Source organism: Sus scrofa, chromosome 11, assembly GCF_054392235.1.
Source record: "Sus scrofa isolate SSC_HxYL_T2T_F1_AM1 chromosome 11, Sscrofa_HxYL_maternal_Yorkshire_Landrace_v2.0, whole genome shotgun sequence".
NCBI lineage: Eukaryota > Metazoa > Chordata > Mammalia > Artiodactyla > Suidae > Sus > Sus scrofa.
The window spans coordinates 85,594,715-85,612,007 of record NC_139393.1 but is presented as its reverse complement, the minus strand read 5'-3'; the positions used below and the strand labels follow the sequence as shown (position 1 = coordinate 85,612,007).

Here is a 17,293-nt window from a genome sequence, read left to right as displayed (position 1 = left end):
GGTTGTGGGTTCGATCCCTGGCCTGGCTCAGTGGGTTAAGGATCTGGCGTTGCCGTGAGCTGTGGTGTAGGCTGGAAGCTGTAGCTCCAGTTTAACCCCTAGCCTGGGAACCTCCATATCCCTCGGGTGTGCCCCCCCAAAAAGGCAAAATAAGGGTTATCTATGAGCAAGGCCGTACCAGATAACGCCTCCCCAGAGGAGGGAGAACACGATGTAGAACAGCAGGGACCCCCAGATGACGAAGTGGTTTATCCACGTCCAGTAGTGCGTGTCTAGCGCCAGCTGAAGGAAAGAGAGACAAGCCCGTGAACCTGGTGCCCAGGCAGCTGGCATGACCGTGACAGCGGGAAGGCAGCCGGGAAGGGACGGAAGAGAAACAAACGGCACCGCGACTGCAGCCGCAACGCCTGCACGGCCCTGCTTGGGAAAGGCAGGCCTTGGACTCCCACGGAGCTAGAGGGCTGCCCGCAGTCTCGGGTCCTGGGGACCCGCTCCCACGGGGCGACCCGGGGCGGCAGCTCGAGGTGCGGGGTGTGTCATCAGCAAGGACGCTGCTTTTGGATTTTGTCTCAGTTTTTAAGGCTGAGGAGGATGGGATCCGGGACCTCCTTAACGACACTCCAGGAGGGTCTGACGACTGTAGAAAGAGCGTGATTTGGGGGCGCTCCCTGGTGGTCTAGTGGGAGGATTCAGGGCTTGCGCCGCTGGCGCCCGGGGTCAGTCCCTGGTCTGGAAACTGAGATCCCACATGAAGCTGTCGCATGCCACTGTCACACAGACGCAAAAAGGTACATTTTCCACATATGCCCATTTGTTTCAATTCATTTCGAGACAGCGCTGGGGGCGCGGCTGCTCTGCCACTTAAAAGACGTGTGACCGAGTCCTTCGCCACGGGCAGGACCTTCGCCCTCGGCGTGATTCTGACATTGGCACCCTGGGGTTGGGCTGGGTCGACGGGGAGGTGGGCGGAGGGGGGCCCCCGGCGGGCAGCCCTCTCGCCTGGCACCCTGGGGTCGGGCTGGGTCGACGGGAGTGGGCGGAGGGGGCCCCCGGCGGGCAGCCCTCTCGCCTGGTGGGGGGGGGGGTCACGACTCCCGGGGGCCGGCCGAGCGAGGGGGACACCCGTCCGGGCCAGGAGTTACCTTCAGGGTGACGGTCAGCACCATGACCGTGAAGACCAGCGTCCCGAAGGTCCAGTTCCCGAACACCTGCCGAGAGGGGCCCAGTGAGCAGAGTCCCTCTCACCCACAGGGCCAGAGGTCGCCTCCCAGGGCTCTGCCCCCGGCGAGGCAAAGCCCAGAGGCCCGGGGCCCACGTGCTGAGACCCCGTGCCAGCCCCGGCGCGTGGCAGCCCCGCTGGGCACCCGGGGGGTGCTCGCAGGGCCCGCGGGAAGCACACGCCCAGGCCGCACCCACGTACAGACACACAGCAGACGCGACACGGGCAGCGAGAGAGTCTGTCCTGGGGCAAAGCCGCCTCTTGGCCCCAAGTTAATCTACAAGCATCGCTTCCCTTGAGACGTCCATGCCCCTATGAGCTGCCCCATTTCTGCTCTGTCTGACTCTGCGAGCTGCGCCTCTCAGAAAACACTCCGAGCTCTCCTTTAAGAGAAAATAAAGCTTGCAAGTACGTTCAATACCCTGTAATAAGCCTCCGTGGAAAGAGAACATGAGAAAGAACAGGGAAGCGTATAACTGAACCCCTCTGCTCTGTTCCAGAAACCACGCAACACGGTAAACCAACCGTTTCGATGAAAAGTAAATTTTAAAAAAGGAAAGGAGAGCTCTCTTTCACAGAGCCCTGAAAAGCCGGAATAAAAACCGCTTCCCTGGATGCTTGGTTTTCCACCAAAGAAACACCCACAGATGACTCACTCCAGGTGAGCGTGCAGGCTGTAGGGCTCGTGGGATATCGAGTGAGGCCAGAGCCTACTTGTAGGGTTCTAGAAGAAAACCCGAAGCGTTAGGTCCTCTGAAGGAATCAGACCCAAACACCGGCACTCTGTGCTCCTCCTGTCACCAGCCTCATCCAAACTGGGCTTCGCCCACTAGATCCACAGCTGCAGAGGCTCTCACCACAGGCGATTCTGTCCCCCAGGCGGGGGACATCTGCGATGGCCAGGGACATTCGTGAGGGGTGCTGTGGGCGTCCAGGGGTCGGCTAACAGTCGGGCAGCCCCACAACTGCATGGCAGTAGCACCCAGGCGGACTCTCAGAGACAAGGCTTCTCTTCAACGCCAACGCTGGGCCAGGAGGAGCCAGCCTCCGGGATGGGCTGCAGCTTGGCGGTGGCCCATGACGATGTCTGGCCAGCATGGGAGGACACGGCGCCTATTTAATTTCCCCTGCAAGCTACTGTTTTCAGCTAAAAGCAAATGGGGGGCTGGCAGTAAGGCGGCAGCTGTGAGCCTCGTGGGCAGCAACAGCTGGGCAGCGAGAAGACCCCAGGCCTGCAGGTTTGCCTCCACGCCTGGCGGGAATCTTTGAAATCTTGAATGAGTGTCAGATGAGAGCAAACTGTGGGGGTGGAGCAGGGGTGGCAGGTGAAAGGGCACGATTCGGGACCGTCGGTCAAATGCTTCTCATCTCCTCTGGGGTGGGGTGGGGGGGCGAGGGGGGACGGCTCCCCAGGTGCGGTTGAGCATCAGGATCCTCGCCCAGCCCAGTGAAACCCTGTGTCTGAGCTGGGCCCTCACCTGCAGCAAGGCACAACTACCTTGAATCGGGTCTGCAGCTCCGGGCTGGACCCCAGGTGATGCTGCCACAACTGCCCCGTTAGGTTCCAGCTCCCTGGGACCCACGACTTCGAAAGGCCTTTAGAAGCGCCTCCTGGTTTCCTTATTTAAGAAGCCCTCAGGCCAACTGCTGAAGTCACTTTATCACGGAAATTGTTTGCCCTTGTTCCTGGGGACTTTGCAGTTGTCTATGGAGACACCACCCCCCTTCTCAAAGTGGGGTCTGAAAGGAGGAACCTTTCCCAAGTGACATGAGTTCCCCGCCCTCCAGGGAAGCCCTGCCTCTGATTTCCTAAAGTAACGCTGTCTCCATGGAGACCACCACATAGGTAACGCAGCGTCTCCATGGAGACCATCACGCAGGCAACGCAGCGTCTCCATAGAAAACATGAGGTAGGTAACGCAGTGTCTCCACGGAGACCGTCACGCAGGTAACGCAGTGTCTCTATGGAGCCCGTCAAGCAGGCAACGCAGCGTCTCCATGGAGACCGTCACGCAGGTAACGCAGTGTCTCCACGGAGACCGTCACGCAGGCAACGCAGCGTCTCCATGGAGACCGTCAGGTAGGTAAGGCAGGGTCTCCATGGAGAATGGCAGGGACTTGGGTTCTCATTCAGACCAGAAGGAAAATTCAAGGCGAATTCAGCCAAGAACTCGGTGATGGCTCTGCGCTTTTTTCCTCCACACCCGTACGAGGTTCCGTCTCGTCACCCTCTTCCTCTTTTCCTCTGAGGATGAGTATTTTGCAGGAAAACGTCCTGCTCATGAAAGCTCTTAAGAGCCAGACCAGTGCGATTCTGCAAAAAACTATTCCACGGCAAACACGTGTTCCCTCAAGGCCGCGGTCACGAGAAGCACCTCCTCCGGCCACTTCACAGGCAGATGGGGACCGTCTGCTGGGAGGCTGGCTGCTGTCCCGGCCACACTGGCCACTGCCCGCATTTCGGCTCCCGTGACGTTTACGGCCCCTATTACAAGACCCCAAACTTGCTCCTCCTGCTGTTCGATGAGAATAAAGTAACTGCTGTCTTACAGTCTCATCTGAGAAGTAAGACGGATCTTGACGTCTGTGCAGAAAGTGCATGTGATTTTTTTTTCCAAAAATTATCAATGATTTTGTCTTTCCCTCAATAGATTCTTCAACATTTCTACAGGAACAATTTAGGTCCTTAAAAGCACCACCTTCCGTGAGCCCAGACCAAGGGCGTCACCCGTCACCTGAGACGGCCCTGCGGCTTGAGTTTGCAGGTGGACCTCGTCACTGGAACCAGCCTACACTCAATCCCGTTTTCCACGCTGCAAGCGATCTAAGCCTCCAAACACACAGGACTCTAAGAATCAACCATCTAGACTGACGAGGCCCCATGCAGAGCCCAGAGGCACAGGGGTCTGGAGTTAGACCTGGGATGGGGTGCCTCCTGATCCCCTAGGGGCACAGGGCCGCCCGGGACCTATGCCCCACGCTGGGTACCTTCCTTGGCACAGCTGTCCCTGCACTGGTCCCGAACGTCGCCCTGGGTCTCAGGAGCTTGGCACGAGATGTGTGTTGGCTGTCCCCATGATGCCCCCACCAACTGGAGGCTTCTCTGCCTCGCCTCCCTTTCTTTCAGATTCTAACCCACGTGTTTGTCCACTAACAGCCAAGCAAAGACACAGAGGCAGGCGGGGGCATGTGACCATCTCGTGGAGAAGCTTCCACTGGATGTCAGATCCAGCGTGTGGCCTGGGCACCTCGGAAACGAGCAGGAGAGAAACAAGGAACTGGCAGAAACCTGGGCTCACGCAAAGGGCCCACACCTCTGACCGCAGCAGTGAGATGGGAGGCCTCACCCACAAGAGGCCTTACCAGGGTCTGCAGCCCGAGGCCTGTGCCCACGCCTGCATCCAGGGTGCCTGCCCTCCCAATGGCGCCCGCCCTGCACGGCGCTTGCAGAGCCGATGCTAGCGCCACTCAGACCTGAGACCCACCCCAGCTCTGAGCTCTGACGCCCTGACCCTGCACAGCGTTTTACCCACTCGAACCTCTGTTTCCTCGCCTTTAACGCCGTGAAAGCATCTGGCACAAGGGCAGCTGGCGGTGAGCGAGGGGGTGCTGCAGAGGGGGAGGTGCTGCGGAGGGGAACTTCAGGCCACGTCGGCCGAGCAGCCCTGAGGACGAGGCCCTGGGGACCGTCTGAGATCCTCAAGGCGCACATGAGGGGCCCCTGTGACCTGGCCTAAGGGGAGCTCTCACCAAAGACATGTGAGAACCATAAGGCAGCCCTATTCAACTGGAATACAGAGAATGAAGTGAAAGACAATAGGAAGCTCCAGGGAGCTCCCTGTGGCACAGCAGGCTAAGGATCCAGAGCTATCCCTGCTGTGGCGCAGGTTCAGCCCGTGGCATGGCCAAAGAAAAAGAGTAAGCTTTAGAAAACGTCAAGGTTTTAGAAAAGGGCAATATGATTTGGAAAAATCCTCAAGATCAAGTTAGAAAAAGTGAGCTTACATTATAACGAGTGATAACAGCACCTTTTCAATCACAAGAAAAAACAGATAAATCGATGGGTGAGCAGGGTGCCCGGGACCCCAAGCAAGTCTCCGAACCTCAGCCCAACCTGAGGAGGGAGACCCGGGCAGAGAGAGCTGTTCTGTCAAACGCCTGGTCCCCTGCGCCTTCTTCTACGACGACACTGAGACATCAGGCCGGGAACCGGACGCGTGGTGCCCCGGGGCTCCCGGGGTTCTGCAGGCAGCCTGGGGTCAGCTGCAGGCAAAGCAGCATCCCCGCCAGCCTCGCGTGCCTGTGTCTTTCAGATTTTTTAGGTCAAGGGAAGTCCAAACAGAGCCAGTCAACTTAGACACATCACCAACGCAGCTGGCGACCCCCACACAGAGACCCAGGGAGGAGCCCCCTCCCCCGCACAGGTGGCCCAAGTGGACACACACGTTGGTCTCCAGGGCCACCTCCAGTCCCCAGACGTGGGGGCGGCAGCGTCTATAACAGCGTTTCTACTGACAAAGCACACAGAGGGGGCACGGGGGAAAATATTTTCAAGAAATATTTTATCTGTGATGCACTCCAGAAACACAGAAGACACACCCAGCGCTGTCTTACCATGTGTGTGTTGGTGGTGACGGTCTGAGTGGGGAGGGAGGCCACAGCAAAAAGAAAAAAGCAAGAGACAAATCAAACACCCCGGCAATGGCGCCAGCGACCGGAAGAGCCCGGTGTCTCTCCGACATCTACAAACCGACGCGTCACCAAGGAGACAGGCGCTGAAGGCGAGGCGGGGCACAGACCAAAGGGTCTGAAGAAGCGAATAATCCCCACGTGACCTCGGACACCCGAATGCTGACGCGTCGCTAACGGTGACACCCAAGTTACAAAACCAGTCTGGACTCGCCTGCGGAGGGGGCCCCTAGAGCTGGCAGAGCCTGCCCTCCAGCGGGCGGACAGACCCCGGCCCCCGTCCCCAGGGGCTGCGCTGAGAGCGGGCCGGCCCGCGACGGGCGGGCTTCCAGCTCTCCCCCCGCTGCAGCCGCGCCCACGCCCGCTGGCCCGCTTCCCCACTGACCTGCCCGCTGCTGGACACGGTCGTGGTTTCAAACACGAAGTAAGCACCGAAGAAGAACACCAGGGCGTTGAACAGGCCGAGGAGCGTCCAGTAGACGAACACGCGCCAGCGCAGCAGGGCGTTCTTGGCGATGTCTCTGGGGGGAGAGGCGGCGACGTGGTCGCACCTGTTGCCCGCGCCCGCTCCACGCCCGGCGGCCCCCACTGGCTCTGCGGTGACCGACCTCGCCCTGGAGGGGCCCTAACCCACGGGGCGCCCCGAGGCGGCAGGGCCGCGTGGAGGAGTCGGGACGGGAGGCAGGGTCCTACTGACACCCGTTCAGCCAGCTTGGCAAAGGCGGTCCTGGAGAGGCCCCGCCGAGCACGCAGGATCCCTGGCTCCTTCGGGTCACCCCCGCCGCCCGTCTGCACCTGTCTCGGCCAGCCGGACCCCCGTCCCCAGCTGTCGTTTGGGCGGGCACACGCTCTGAACCCACAGAGCCTGGGGGTTGCCAGGCGGCTTCACCTCTGAACATGCCCCCAAGTCACTCCGCAGGCTCTGCGGTTGCCACACCATCTGTCACTCCCTCTGTAGCATGCCCGGTCCCGGGAAGGCCCTGGGATGTCTGACAGAACAAGCTGTCACAACCACAACAGAGTCCAGAGAAGGGAGAAGCACACTGTGACAGTGTGACAGCAACGTCCCCTCGATAAAACGGGAAGGACCATGGACACTTAGTGTGAGCTCCCTGGGAGCAAAAGCAAAATACTTGCCAGTCTTAGCACTGCACTATGCACAGATGTTCCCGAACAACTCTGGCTTGAATATTTCGTTCTCAAGGTGGACTGCCATTTCACCGGAGGCACCAAGATGCCAGAGTCACACTGCGCTCCTGAAAGCAAGGCCCTGGGGCGGAGGCCAGGCTGGTGCTCCTGGGGCTGCACACCTGAGATGACACTTCCCACACCTGTTCCTTCATGAGTGGCGACCCGCGGGGTTCCCTCTGGGTGCGCGTCTAAAACAGGGTGTTTCCTTTCACGTTCTTAGACTCATTCCTGTGCCGTTTTAACGCACACAAAGGCCAGGTCTGCTTTCTTGTCACCTGCAGTGATTATTCTGGACTCCGACATCTCAAGATCCCATTTAATGGCTAAAGACTGTGATGACACAGGACCCGCAGGTGAAAAGTCTGCACAGAATTAAACGTGCACACACACACGTGTGCACAAGTGTACACCTGAACAGGGCTGGTAAAGCTGGGGAAACAGATAAGACCAGTGGTGTGTTGTGTCTGTGCCCTGGTGGGACACTGACCTATGGCCCTCCGGGACAGTCTGCCAGGTGGTGACACTGAGGACACTGCATAAAGGCCCACAGAAGCTATTTCCTATAATCACATGTGCATCTACAGTTTTCTGAATAGAATCTGTATAATTAAAAAAGCCACAAACAGTGAGTTCCCTCGTGGTGCAGTGGGTTAAGGACCTGGTGTTGCCACAACTGTGGTGAGGGTTTGATTCCTGGCCTGGGCATTTCCACAAGTCGAGGGTGTGGCCAACTCCCCCTACCCCAGGAAAAAACCCCACAGACCACAGCAACACATGGAATCTGCCTGGGGTGAAGTTCTGCAAGAGCAGACAAACCTTCCTCTTGTTATTAAAAATACTTTCAGCAGAAAAAAGCAGAGCACCCTGAGATCAGATATGTTAAGTTTCTCACTGAAGAGAACATAATTGGATCTACAAGGACGATTTTGTCCAGAAATCCACTGGGGTCGGAAGAGGATAGGAACCCCCACCCCAAGTTCTTCCGCGACCCTCCAGAAACGCGGGCACACGCAAACTGGCTTCCCACGTACGTTCAAACGCAGCACCACCCTCTGCCTAAGTGGGGAGTGTCTGCACTCGCACGGCGCTGCTTCCCGCCGGGGGAAGCGTCCCCGGGGAAGCACGTGTCAGCCGCCACCGAGCGTCTGGTTTGCAGCACGGGGGTCGGTCCACCCGCTGAAGGGGCGGCGCGGGGCTGCCGGCGCCCGCGGTACCTGTAGAGGGTGGGGTCTCTCCTGAGCGCGTCCACGCCCACGTGCTGCTCCATCAGGCTGTAGAGCAGGATGGGCAGGGAGGTGAAGCTGATGTTGTACAGCGTCAGGTAGGCAGTGTCGTACAGGGTCTGCGGGACACAAGTCGCGGCAGAGCCGCCCGGGCCCTCGGTAAATACGCCTTGGGGATCACCTGTCCCAGTACATGTGCATTTTCACCTGCAGCGGCCCAGAGGCCCAGAGGCCTGCGTGTCCTCCAACGCACACAGAGCGCCTTCTTCCAGACACAGAGGGACCAGGACGTGATGACGTCAGGCGGTCCTGGCGTTAACGTCGCGGCCGCCCCGCCCAACACCGCAAACCCGCACCCACATGACCCGAGGGCAGGCCTGCAGCTCTGATCGCCACCCTCCAGCTTCACCCCCCCCCGGCTCTGCCGTCCACCCCCCGCCGCAGCCACACACGGGGCGGGGAGGGGCGCAGGGGAGCTCCCACTGCAGCCTCCGCACTCACCTGCTGTGAAAACCCACAGAAGAACTGGTATAAAAACTGAGGGAAAATGAAGCAGACGTTCTGAAAGACAAGCCACACGCCCATCAGCTCGGGGGCGAACTGTGAGGCGTCCCTTTTCTATCATGTCCCAGGGCTCCTAAGCGGAGGGCCACGTCGCATGCTGGAGCTGGGCAAAGCGACCCCAGGCGTCCCTCGTTCTACAGCGAGACAGGCAAGGGCTCTAAAACTCCGCTCTCACTGCAGGGGTGCCATCCGGTCCCTTGAGATCAGACGGAGCAGAGGGAAACTTGGGGGGGGGCAAGGTGGGTGTCGGCGCAGACACGGAGCAGGCGCACCGAGTGGCACAGCGAAGAAGGATCTCAGGGAGTCGCGGAAGGAGCCCCGCCCCCACCACGGGACGGCTGAGGTCTCATGGGGTCTCGCATCTGAGAGGAGGGCAGGCAGCGCCTCCGTGGTTGGGAGGTGAACGCCCCCCGGTGGTTTTGAGGACGATCCCCCCACGGCGCCGCGAGGTGCCCTGACGGACGCATCACTCCATCCCGCACAGGATGCGCCGGAGACGGGGAGGACGAGAAAAGCCTTCCTACCTTATAGAAGAAGTACTGCACAAGCTCAGATATTCTAATATAATAAAAATGCCCGTGGACAAGGAGCATCTTCTTTAAATGCTTAAACTTCGGTATCGCATAGTCGCTGTTCCTGGCGGCCTGGCGACCCTCCTTCCCAATGACACCTGCGAGACGAGAAAAGGTGCTGCGGCCGCCCCTCCTCGACGCCATGCGGGAGGAACCCGCTTCTCAATGCCCCGCGCACGCGGGGGGACAGGAGAACAGGCAAAGGCGGGGCGGTGGCAACCGGACCAGAACATCTGGCCACCGACGCCCCTGGTCGCAGACGGTGTCCTGTGCGTCCACCTGCTGCCGCCACACCCAGGCTGTGTCCCTCTGTCCGTGCGACAAGGCGGTCGCAAGAGGCGTGGGAGGCAGACCGCATGCGGGCTCACCTATGCCCACGTGGGCCTCCAGGATCATGCTGACGTCATTTGCGCCGTCACCAATGGCTAAAGTAATCGGGTGCTCTTTGGAAAATTTGATTAATTTAACAATCTGGAAAAGAAAAGGTAGACGTTACCCTCCCTGTTTCGTTTTTGCGAAGGTCCCTCACTAGCTGTGCAGAAAGACAGAGATGTCAGGTCAGTCAAGGAAAAAGAAAAAATATTGGCTTCGAGCTAATTGGCTAGACTCTGCCTTTTCATCCACGCAGGCTGCAACCCTCCACAGCAAAAGTGAAACAAACCAAGGCAGCTGAGAAATGAGACAGTGGGAAGGCCTGGGGGCTGGCGGCAGGCAGGACAGGACGGAAAGAGAGGGGCGGCTTGACATAAATATTTAAATGGGGGGAGGGGGCAGATTTCAATACACGGGAAACCTAAGCACATCCTGTTACAAGATATCACCTCCCAAGCCATTTGATTTCTAAAATAAGCTTTTTTTTTTTTTTGTCTTTTTGCTATTTCTTGGGCCGCTCCCACGGCATATGGAGATTCCCAGGCTAGGGGTCGAATCGGAGCTGTAGCCACCGGCCTACACCAGAGCCACAGCAACGCAGGATCCGAGCTGTGTCTGCAACCCACACCACAGCTCATGGCAACGCCGGATCGTTAACCCACTGAGCAAGGGCAGGGACCGAACCTGCAACCTCATGGTTCCTAGTCGGATTCGTTAACCACTGCACCATGATGGGAACTCCTAAAATAAGCTGTTTTTTTAAATTTTCAAATGTGTCATGTGCAAAACCAAATGTGACAAATCAATGCAATGAATCATTTCTGAATTTTTAGTCTTTTTCTATACAGTCTTGCCTCTCACGTATGGGCCTGTGTGACATTTCAAGACGTAAGACCGAAAAGACGAGGGAAAAATGGGTGTTATGTCCTCTTGCTTCAAGACAGAGGCTGAGACAATAACTGGTATCCGTTTGCAAAAGTCAGTTAAGACCTAGAGGAAATTCCAGGTAGTATCTGACGACCAAACAGCGCCCCTAGTTCTGCTCTGGATGTCCCCGGACAAGGTTTAGGTGCAGTCACACACATTCTGATCCCAAATAGAACGTCTATGAATTCTGGGATCTGCTTCTCCTCACCGAGAATCAGCCTGGGTGGATGCTGGCGCTTGGCCACCTGCTGGGACCACACCCAGGCTGCATCCCTCCTTAGGACGCCACAACGGACCCTCTGCAATGCTTCCAGTGTTTTACCTTAACCCCTGGTCAGTGTGAGAAGCTGTGCATCTCCTCCCATGGACGATTCAGAAGCAATTGGTCTAACTGCTCCAAGTTCCCTGGCATCAAACACCACCCGTGTTCACATATATTTAAGAACACGTCAGGTGCTTTTCCACGAGACCCCAGAGCAGCAGGCAGAGTCTGGAGTCCTACAGAGTGGAAGCCACGTCTACATGCCATTTTCCCAGTGGTCTTTCAGACAGGCTCTCCCAGTGGGCTGTTCGTGGACACTGCGTGCCTAAAATCGGCACCCCCCCCCCATCTGCAGGCTTATTATGAAGGCAAATGTGTTCACACCTCTATCTGCAAAGGTACACAGCAGGTGCTCAGTAATGCCTGGGCCTCCCCTTCTGCCTGCAGCACGGATGCTCAGAGTGGCTCTATTTCACACAAGAAGTGGGGCAGGGATGGCTCTCCTGGCCTTTGTTCCGGAGGGGGTCACATCCTTTATTCAGTCCACGCTCACTAATCACAACACGGAAATCAGCCTCCTGTTTAAATTTTTTTTTTCCTTTTTGTCGTTTTAGGGCTGCCTATGGAGGTTCCCAGGCGAGGGGTCAAATCGGAGCTGTAGCTGCCGGCCTACATCATAGCCACAGCAACAGGGGATCAGAGCCGCATCTGTGACCTACACTACAGCTCACGGCAACGCCGGATCCTTAACCCACTGGGTGAGGCCAGGGATCGAACTCGAGTCCTCATGCATACTAGTCGGGTTCGATGACCCATGAGCCATGACGGGAACTCCTCGTGTTTAAATTTCGATCATTTTTTGCTTCTATTCTAAAGAGGCGGTGCTTTGCTAGATTAAAAAGAAAATCGAGGCTGTGCGAGCTGAGCTGGTTCTCGACACCGAGCCCCCATCGGGGGAGCGGAGGGCGCGGACCTGGGCCTTCTGCAGGGGGGCCATGCGGCAGCAGAGCACGGCGCTGCAGTTCCGGCACACCTCCAGGAAGAGCTCCCGGTAGTTGCCGGAGCTCCCGTCCTCCCGGGGCTTCATCACCAGAGACAGCGCCGCTCCGTCAATGATCAGCCCGAAGTCCGGCGCGTCTGCTGAGAGCCTGTGGGGCAGACACAGCAGAGACATTACTCCAGACTCAACCACAGACCTGAGAAGAGCAGATGCTTTTTTGGTGTCTGCTGATGCTACAAACTCATGATCAAGGGTTTCAGGAACGGGTATTTCCTGGCTTGTCCACGCGGTCTCTGGGCGAACGCACGGGGCACCTCCGATGACATATTCTAAAGCTGCGCGAGACTTAATGAAGTGTTCTCGTTTCACTCATCGTGGAGGAGTTCAACGTTCGCATTTCTCTGAGGCAAAGCAAACAGCGGCCCCAGCTGTGGACTCCTGGGCAAGTTCCAGGACGGCGCGGCCACGGAAGGGGAGCATGTAGCCCGAGGTCCTGGCCGCCTGGGGGCCCGCCTGTAGGATTACAGCTGATGTCCCTTTGCTAGTCTGCCTGGAAGACCTGGCTTGGAAAGCACATGGTCATAATAGCTCCCTTTGCCAAGTTCCCAAATTACACGGCGCATCTCTTGTTCCCCCAAAGGAATCCTGCGGGTCAGGTGAAGGGAGACCTCTCTACTGTTTATGAACGAGTAATTCTCAAGATGCACGTGACCAGAGAGCTGCTTTTGCTTTACCTAAGGGGTAGGAATCTAAAGTGATTTAAATGCACTCAGATCACGTGCCTAATATGAGCAAGGCCAGTGTCTATAAAATGCAAACAAGTTGGGGGATATTCTTGGACAAACCAAGTCTTGGGCATATATACACCGTTTAGTCTTAATCAACAGACAACTGAGCGTTATTAATCCGGCGGAAGCTCTGAGGAATCCGCATGCGCCTGGAAGGTCCTAGAAGCAGATGGGAGTCCGCCCAGACACGGCATTTAGTGAGGCAACGAGCCAGGCCTCTCTGCGTCCTTCACACACACACACACACACACGTACACGCGCACGCACACGCACAGAGCTCTCATGCAGAAGGACACGTCATAGCTGCTAAAAAGAAATAGCTCTGGGCACGGTCCCAACCAGGTGACACATCAGAGGCCAGAGCCCAGAGGCCACCAGTCCCTCCGCAGATGTTTGGGGAGGCCGGGGCGGGGCCTACCCGGAGAAGCTGTCCGTGGTCAGGCTGGCGCTGCTGCGCAGAACGGTCTTGCTCAGCTCAAACAGCACGTCATGCAGGCTCTGCTCCTCGAGCCGCTTGGTCGTGAGCTCCAGCAGCCGCGTGGTCCTGCGGAAGAGCTTGCAGGCGTAGCAGGTGGCAGCCGCCGTCTCCATCTTGTCGCCCGTGAGCACCCACACCTTGATGCCCGCCTTCTGCAGCGCCTCGATGGTGTCGGCCGCCTTCTCCTGCAGCCTGGGGCGAGCGACAGGCGCACACGCGTCGGTGCGGGCGGAGTGGACCGAGGCAGGGCCCGCCAGACCTTGGGCGGGGCCAGAGCCTTCCAGGTCCGCCCCCCAGACTGAAGAGCAGCCAGGCCCTGGCCGGTGCCCTTCCGGTAAAGGACCGGAGGCTGTTTCACCGCTGCGTGGGAACTTCGTACACCAACCCCCCCTGCTGCCTGACACCAGAGACGCCACGCGGCCAAAATGCTAAGCAGCCAGGCAGCGCCTTGCGAACGGGCTGTTTGCTGAGCAGGTTTCTGTCCGTCCAGCCTCGCTGCTCAGAGGGGATCTGAGGACCCTCGGCGCCACCAACCCCAAAAGTCCCAACCAGGGCGAATGGATCTGGGAAAGACGCAACACTCATTGCTTGATTTCAATGAGAAATGGCAAATACCCCGAAATCCAAAACTTGAAATCATAACATCTAAAATGTTTCCCCTTATATCTGGAAAAGCTAGTGACAAATGCAGCAAAAGAATTAGTTACTGGTTCCACTCTAAAGAATAACTGAAAAAAACACCCTGCATCTCGACTATTCATAACACAGTGTGAAATGCGGGCGCCTTCGGGTTCCTTCTGGGAAACGGGACTTCTAGACATCCTGTGCCTGGAAAGTCGCCCAGCGCCTGGCCGGGCCCCTGGTGATGTTGCCCAAGAGGCTGCCAAGCAGCCCACCGGGCCCTGACGCGTCCACACGGCCACCTGGGGGTGGTGACGCCGTTTCCTCCTGAAGCCCCCTGCAGCCCCTGCTGTCACACGGCAGGGTCACGACTCCCGAGGACGAGGCCAGTGTATCCTTACCGGTCCTCCACGGCCGTGGCGCCGAGCAGGATCAGGTCTGTCTCTATCTGCTCATAGGCCTCCGCTAGCTTCTTCTCCCGGTCTTGAAGCGCCACCTTGGCATCCTGCAGCAGCCCGCAGATGCCCGCATAGGCCTGCGGCTCCAGCCTCTTGTAGGCGACACACAAGGTCCGGAGCCCCTCCTGCAGGACACAGAGCAGCACGTGACGTGGACGCCAGGGCCACTCTGCCGAGCGGCACCTCTCAAGGCCGCCCCCTCTCACGGGGGCTCACCAACCACACTGTGAACCAACCCGCCCCGAGGCGCGCCACTCACACGGAGCCGCATCCGCATCGAAGACACACGCTCACCACAGAGCGTGCGATTTTCAAACCAGTAAGCAGGCGACTAAATAGGCAAACCAGGGCCAGCGAAAGGGAAGACCTGGCTCTTTTATCTCGACAGGGGAGGAGCCACGCGGCTCAGGCGGCAACCTGCACGTTAGAGTGACGACCCGTAACTGTTTATACGACAGTCTGCTCTCCCGGGTCTCACGGGAGGAAAACGACGTGGGTATTTACGGAACCCGCAGGGTCCACAGGAGGCGAGGTAAGAATCCACAAAGAAGATTCTTCGCTGGGACCGTAATTCCGGAGTCGGCCCCCAGAGCACACAGGCCACTGCCGAGGCACAGGTGAGCTGGGCTCTCAGAGCCCCAGGGGCCGCCCAGGGCTCTTCCACTCCCAGTGAAATGAAGCCGGTCGCGCGAAGATCTAATTGATGGGGTCTCAGACGACCCCCCTCTGCTTCCCCGAGTCCTCCAGCTGCGACTCTGATGAGCCCAGGAAATGAGTCAGAGCCTCCTCCATAACCAGCCCCGATTCTGGGAGGACCCTGGCCTTTCGGGATTTCCCTCTTATGAATTCTAATCTTCTACGACTCTCTCTCGGGGCACACATCACACCTGCTCAGACCTCCAAACGGTACCTCTCCTAAGAGGTAAAACACACGGGCTATGCGGCTTCCTCCTCGTGCCAGAAAAACTGCATGACAAGAGAAAAGCCTGGTGAGGATGACAGCTCCGAGCCGCCCCAGAGCTTAGAGTCGGTGTGGACGGTCAGCAGAAGCTTCAAAAAGAAACAGAACCGTGCTTCTGGAAGCAGATACGCAGCTTCCCCGTGTGGAAACACAGAGCAGACATGCTTTTCTCCAGTCCTCATGCTGGGAACGCCTACAGCCCTGGAGGGACCCTGGATACAAGACGCTTGTGAGCACCGCCGCACACGGGCAACTACCAGGGCCGGAGAGGCTGTGAGAAAGGGGAGCCCTAGCACACCGCTGGGGGACTGTACATTGGTGCAACCGCTGTGGAAAGCGGTACGGAGGTTCCTCAGAAAACTAAACACAGAACGACCGTTTGATCCAGAAATCCCACTCCTGGGCATCCACCCAGAGAAAACCACGCCTTGAAAAGACACATGTACTCCGATGTTCACCGCAGCACTACGTGCAAGAGCCAAGACGCGGAAGCAACCTCAATGCCCATCGACAGAGGAGGGGATCAAGAAGATGTGGTCCATACACACAGTGGACTATCACTCAGCCATGAAAAGGAAAGAAATAACGGCATTTGCAGCAACGTGGATGGACCTAGAAAGCATCCTGCTCAGTGAAGTCAGTCAGACAGTGAGACCCCAACATCAAATGCTTTCACCAACATGTGGAATCTGAAAAAAGGACACAATAAACTTCTCTGCAGAGCACATACTGACTCGCAGGCTTTGAAAAATGTATGGTTTCCAAAGGAGACAGGTTGGGGGGTGGGGGGATGCACTGAGTTTGGGATGGACATGCTGAAAATTTGCTTGTGATGATGGTTGTACACCTGCAAATGTAATACAATTCACTGAGTAAAAAAAAAAAACTTTGATATTTAAACAAAGCCAGACAAATACACTACAAGTAAACAAAATTACAAAACACTATCCCTTACAAACACAGATGCAAAACTCCTCAACACAATTTCAGCACACTGACCCCAACAGCAGGTACAAAAGACCATACACTTGACCAAGGGGGCTTCACGCCAGGAAAGCCAGGGGGAGCCGACGCATGAAAAGCAATGCAACACGCGACGTAAACAGAGCGAAGCAGAAAAACCCACATGCTCGTCTCAGCTGATGCCAAAAAAAGAATTAGAAGCATCTGACAAAACCCAACACTTTTCACGATAAAACCACTCAATAAACAGGAACGGAAGGGAACTTGCTCAGCATGTGCGAGCCGTATACGAAAGCCCACAGCCAGCACCACACTCAAGGGGAAGGTGGAGCGCTTGCTCCTTAGATCAGGAGCACGGCAAGAAGGGCTGCTCTGCCACCTGCAGCTGCCGTGGCACCGGGAGTCTTAACCAGAGCAGTGAGGCAAGAAAAAAAGGCCTTCGAGTTGGAAAGGAAGAAACCAAGTTACGTCTGCTCTCAGAGGACAGGACCCTCTGTGTGTCCGCCACTAAGGATTCCACCGAAAAGAACCTCTGGGACGAAGAGATGAATCCAGCAAAGACGCAAGACACAAAGTCAGCACGCACAGATCAGCTGCATTTCTGCACAGCAACTAAGAACAGTCCCAAAAGACAAATAAGAAAACAATTCCACTCACGATTAGCATCAAAAAGTAAACTACCCAAGCATGAATTAAACCATGGAGGTGAAAACTCAGTAGCCTGAAAACTACAATCCGATGCTGAAAGAAATCACAGAAGTCCTAGGTAGATAGAAAGGCCCCGCGGTCACGGATGGCACCTGATACTCCCGCCAGGACAATGCCACCTGGAGGGATCTGCCGATGCAGGCGACCCCCGTTAAAAGGACAATGGCCTGTCTCGTGGGAATAGACAAGCCCATCCTGAGATCCACAGGGACTCTCTAGGGCCTCAAAATAGACAGCAGTCTCGTAAAACAACAAGGCTGGAGGACACACACACCAGAGAGCAGCAAAAGCCACCAC

At 57.1% G+C, this 17,293-nt stretch overlaps 1 protein-coding gene across 18 annotated transcripts in view; it reads right to left on the bottom strand.

Annotated features, from left to right (window-relative positions):
* ATP11A (ATPase phospholipid transporting 11A) overlaps positions 1-17,293 on the bottom strand; it is a 109,310-nt gene that overhangs the window by 9,745 nt on the left and 82,272 nt on the right. For 9 of the 18 annotated variants that reach the window (XR_014819988.1, XR_014819987.1, XM_084982362.1 and 6 more), the window contains 11 exons: positions 14,308-14,489; positions 13,226-13,477; positions 11,993-12,167; positions 9,827-9,929; positions 9,411-9,556; positions 8,824-8,883; positions 8,314-8,441; positions 6,294-6,429; positions 5,834-5,857; positions 1,143-1,208; positions 179-282 (listed from right to left, as the gene is read on the bottom strand). Coding sequence is in view for 14 of the 18 variants with exons in the window: in XM_084982362.1 (XP_084838488.1) it covers positions 179-282; positions 1,143-1,208; positions 5,834-5,857; positions 6,294-6,429; positions 8,314-8,441; positions 8,824-8,883; positions 9,411-9,556; positions 9,827-9,929; positions 11,993-12,167; positions 13,226-13,477; positions 14,308-14,489 (1,376 nt within the window). In the remaining 4 variants the exon portion in view is untranslated. The remainder of the gene's footprint in view (positions 1-178; positions 283-1,142; positions 1,209-5,833; positions 5,858-6,293; positions 6,430-8,313; positions 8,442-8,823; positions 8,884-9,410; positions 9,557-9,826; positions 9,930-11,992; positions 12,168-13,225; positions 13,478-14,307; positions 14,490-17,293) is intronic. The other 9 variants (XR_014819990.1, XR_014819989.1, XM_084982368.1 and 6 more) reach the window with 1 other exon arrangement.